Source organism: Botryllus schlosseri, chromosome 16 (assembly GCF_051294905.1).
Source record: "Botryllus schlosseri isolate E-star chromosome 16, Bs_hap1, whole genome shotgun sequence".
NCBI lineage: Eukaryota > Metazoa > Chordata > Ascidiacea > Stolidobranchia > Styelidae > Botryllus > Botryllus schlosseri.
The window spans coordinates 7,275,799-7,281,034 of NC_137251.1; the positions used below are offsets into that span (position 1 = coordinate 7,275,799).

The 5,236-nt window shown below is 39.6% G+C and overlaps 1 protein-coding gene across 1 annotated transcript; it reads left to right on the top strand.

Moving 5' to 3' along the window:
• Positions 1-1,908: 1,908 nt before the first annotated feature.
• LOC145458307 (beta-1,3-galactosyltransferase 5-like) lies at positions 1,909-4,809 on the top strand. Its single transcript, XM_080336639.1, has 2 exons — positions 1,909-2,396; positions 3,808-4,809. The coding sequence occupies exons 1-2, from the start codon at positions 2,185-2,187 to the stop codon at positions 4,382-4,384; spliced, it is 789 nt and encodes a 262-aa protein (XP_080192765.1). The 5' UTR covers positions 1,909-2,184; the 3' UTR covers positions 4,385-4,809.
• The last annotated feature ends 427 nt before the right edge of the window (positions 4,810-5,236 follow it).

Genomic DNA, 5,236 nt, shown 5'->3' on the forward strand with positions numbered 1-5,236 from the left:
ACAGAACAATACAGCTCGGTGAACTAATGTCGAAATCAAATTTAATTTCCGTTGTGTAGGGCACAATGAGTACCAGCGTGTATAGTGCTCTGTAAAGGTATTGGCCTTCTATAGACTGAGATGATGAAACCGAGGTTACTCTTTTCCACCAATACCCCAAGAAATGCAAGTGATCCTTCAGACTCTTTCTCTATAATGAAATTCAAAGATTGTTGTTCAAAGAATCTAATAATCGACAACATTGCACTCTTCTCCACTGGCGGAAATAACAAACCTGCTGTCGTCAAGATATCTAAAATGTGGCGAGATAGCGTAGTGGTATACTGCACAGCTGCAACACTACTGGGTTGCGGGTTCGAGTACGACCGAGGTCGACTCCAGAATTCCTACCTAAGTGTCAGGGGTTTATCTAGGCTCCTCCTCGCCATCTCATCTGCGTAAGCGGTGTCTTATAAAAGCCTAGAAGTGGCCCGTGCTACAAATCGGGAGCTACGGAATAAAAATGAAGAAAATCGGTCTGGTGTAAATGACCAATGACCATATTAGTCGACAAACACCATGAATACCTCAAAAACAAACAAACGCATCTAAAATACATGCGTGGCTTGCTTACATTTGCGAACAGTTTGGGAAACCAACGAATATATTTTCCAAGCTAGGTCCCAGTGTTGGGATGACTCGAGTCATGACTTGACTCGAGTCACTTTGCAAAAATGACTTGACGTGACTTGACTCGCCGCTTCAGAAATGTGGATTGACTCGTGACTCGGAGCAAACTTTACGAGTCAATTTCAAGTCATCAAGCAAACGGTGTCGATTAAATCTCTGTATCTTGTTTATGTTCGGATAATTCGCGATACGCCGGCGTGACTTCTGAGAGAAACCAGTCATACACTGATTGCACCTTTCACTGATCCCCCTTGTTACATCACAAATAAATTTACCGAAAACCAAATGATGACAGCTTACGTTTATGTGCTAGCAGAAAAATAATCTAATAGCAACGTATCTGTTTCTTAGACGACTCAGTGCTTACATCGCGCACTGCTCACCTTAAACAATCATCATTGTATGATTTGATTTGAATCGAACGAATATAGTTTATGCGTTTATATTCTCATGGATGGGTAGTGTATTATACCATGCCAATTTGTTTCAACTTCTCGACGCTTTGTATTCGATCCTCTATTTCGGCTCACGTATTTTATTAGCTGCTCTACGTCTGCGAGAGCGATACGCCTTTTTGCATATATATTTGACTTGATACTTGGTATTTTATTCAAGATATATGACCAATACATCTGTCTTTCACACATCCAGCAAAATGTAATGACTTTGAATCATCTCTCATACTTCGAAAATTCAATTTGACTTGAATTGTGACTTGACTCGTGACTTGACTTGACTTGACTCGACTTGACTCGAGTCACCTCCAAAAAACGAGTGACTAGACTTGACTCGAGTCCCCTTCGAAAATCGAGTGACTTGACTTGACTCGAGTCAAAATGTGCAATGACTCGAAATGACTCGTGACTCGAAGGTATAGTGACTTGATCCCAACATTGCTAGGTCGAAGAGGTGAAGTGAACCCATATGGTAACTCTACCAATTTTTCGACACGTGCTATTGTTGAAGCTGAATTCCACATAATGTTTCGACTCTCGACTCGACTCGATGTTGCACCGGGGCATAACATATATATGTAAAGATGTGCTTTGTCTAGGAGCAATAGTGATGGGAGAATAGGCATCCAATAATATACGAAGCAATAAAATTATCTGTCCGCATGAAAACTTTCTAATTACGTAAGCGACCGTATTTGTTAGTTGGGTATTTACAATCGCAATCGCCAGTCAGCAGTCACGTTCGATTCTCATCACATGATTCAGACCACATGATGCGATTTCAAATCGGTGATCTGGATAAATTGTCCTGTTCTATTTGAAGGATAACATGTGCATGGTCCCTGATCAGATAACTAGACCAATGAAAAGGATTATTGAAACACGCAGACCGGTACGAGAAGATAACGAAATCGAGATGACATTCCCTAATCGAGATTTCGCAAGTAGATATATGCTTTGATAAAAATATTGTTTCGAGTAATGTAGTTATGACGGAGTATTCCTAAAATCCCTGGATATGTAAGCTACAAAAGCGTCCATTTTAGATATCCGATTCACCATGCTGGTGATGATTAAGTCGGATTTCAAGCGAGTGAAGCAACGCGATGTCGTGAGAAGTTCCTGGGGAGCAGTTCGGTATCTCGATGGTGTGCAAATAGAAGTTATATTCGTCCTCGGTCGCAGCGAAAAGCGTTCGGAGCAACTCGAGCTTGTGAATGAAAATTTCCGCAAAGGCGATATCCTCCAAGTCGATCAACTCGAGACATACCCGTACGTATTACGCGACAACGACTCGTCAACAATCAGTGCAGGCTTAATTTGTATCGTATGAATGAGAAGGTGTATGTATTGTGTATTGCATTGCTATCTATTGACTGATGAGTGATGACTAGGGCAATTTTTTTTTGACATATCAAAAAAAGTCAAAATTAGGTCAAAATTGTAGCGTTAGGTCAGAATTTGTCAAAATCGTTTACAAAGTCAAACATTTTTTGACCTCTGCATTTCGTTTGTATCGTAGATTTTGCGCTGTCGGTGAACTTATCATTTGATATTTTACAGCTTGCAGCCTACTTTATAGGCCTACCATTGTAAACGGACCATCGTCTGCTCATTGTGAATCAAATGGTCAAATGAAACAAATAGTGACATGGTTTTATGGTCAACGTACCGCAATATCCTAGCTAAAGCAAGACTGCTCGGACATTGCATGGTTCTTATATCAAGAAGCACAAGTTGAAAAATTGTGGTATGGACAACATTGTCAGAATGAAGCAACACGGTTTGTCACCAGCAGTGTGCACACAGTAGTGTACGAACAACTTGAGTGTTGTCAGCCAACAAATGCTGCTGTTCAACGTTCTTTCTCCGTTCTTGGCAAGCTACGTAGTAAGGACAGACACTTTCTACCCGAAAATGTAGGAAAGGATCTTTCGTTGTACTACAACAAATTTTAATCATTTCCACCAGAATACGTAATGTAACTACTGGAATTCTTCATAGGGCCAGATTTCGTTAAAATACTAGTTTCTCATGTAAAAATCTGTCAGTTTTTGAGCCAAAAACGTTTTTTCAGGCCAATCTACTTTGTAAGGACAGACAGTTCCAACCAGAAATGAAGATAAGTAGTACAATTTTAACATTATATGCGAAAACACCTAATTTGCATACGTGAGGTCAAAATTTGGTCAAATTTCAGTTTTTTTAGGTCAAAAAAGGTCAAAATTTAGATTTTTTAGGTCAAAATCTTCCGTTTTTTAGGTAAAAAAAAAATTGCCCTAGTGATGACTGATGATAAGCCATACAGCTGGTTTGTTTGTTAAGGAGGAAGAATGGCGCACTGCTTACGCGGTCATTACCATCAAGGATATACAGTTATAATAACGCCTCGTTGAATGCATAATCACCTGGATGCCCATAACTCGACGAAATCTGTACTGTAATCATCATGCGAAATGCAACGACTTGTATCGTCAAAATGTGTATTGATTCGATATGACTTTGGATTTAGATAATTATAATGTTACGAGCGATATGCGATATTTTCCCCGCAGGTCAACGATTTCCCGTAGATCCTAAACGTGGACTTCATACATATTCTTCTTCGATCGCATTCGATAAATACACAATATAGCGCAATCAATATAGACATCCAGCAGTGCAATGTATTTTACGTTTATAGCACGATTGGATTGAAAGCTCTTGCAGCGATGCAATGGATTGGGCAGAATGCCCCGGATGACTGGCTATATTTCTCTGCTGATGATGACATATACCCCAATATGATGGGAATGCTGGGGGACGTCCGGCGTCTTATAACAGAAGCACACGGTGATATTGCTTCAGGGATTCCTATTATTTGCGCGTATGATTACAAATCGCATAGTATCCCACACAGAAAAGACTCGAAGTGGGCGATAGGTCGTGACGTCTACCCGCACAATTTGTATCCTCCTTTTTGCCTAGGTGGTTTTTATGGAATGTCAGTCAGGCTGGCGTCTGAAATTTACGAGATTTCCAGACATTTTCTTTATTACAGAATGGATGATGTGTTTATTACTGGATTTATGAGATTGAAATTCTGCGACACTTTCATTGCTAGAAGCTTTTCCTTCGACAAGACGGATATAAACTGCGCCATATCCACGAAAAAGACCCCGTATTTTATGCACACCAGCGATTATACAAAGCTTTGGCAAAAACAAGAATCTGAAATTCGAAGAAGCGGTAAAGAAGTTATCAAGTCTGTGCTGATGTAGATGGAAGTCACAAAGAAGTCTGCTTGATTGTGCAAGGGTTTTAGGCGCACAGAGCGAACTTGGCCAACACGACTCGTTTTAGAATTAGTTAAATCGTATTTCTTCGCACGCAAAATACAGCAATCAATAATAATTTCTAAACATAATCAAACTGTTCATACACTACTTGGTAACGTATATCCAGTTGCAAGATTTATATTTCATATTTTTTCGCCAAGGTTATTGCGTGTATGCATAAGCTGTTCGAATGCACCGATGATGTATACCAACGAACATCACAAAACGTTAGAATAAGTACCGTAACTGGAAGTTGGGATTGTGCATATTCATGAAACATTCTGCTTCGTGCGCAAACGGGCTTTGGTCAAACTTTATTCCTGAACACGAACTTAAGATCTGTGATTATAGGGTTTCATTTAACACAAATGGTTGTTTAAAATACTTTGTTTAAAACATGTTGTAGACCAGTGGTTCTTAACCTTTTTTATACCGTTACCCCCAAGAAGAAAATGACAGGATGCAACTACCCCTTTTCAAAAATTCAAAATTACATCTTGCACTCAAAGTGACGTCAAAATGTACACTGAAATGCCTGTTAAGAATATCAAATCAATTGGAAGGCTGATGCTGTTTTTGTGTTATCCAGTGGTCACATCCAGGAAAGGGGGAGGATAATAGATAGCAGCTCATGCAATTGTCAATCGCAAACCTATTTCGTTTTGATTGATACCATTGAAGGAAATTCCATCAGAAAGTTCAACGCTATTATGACGAAAAATGGTTATTCATTTTGAAGGTGAACCCAAAAGGTTCCAACATCTTCCCTTATTTTCTTGGAAGGCATTTCGATGA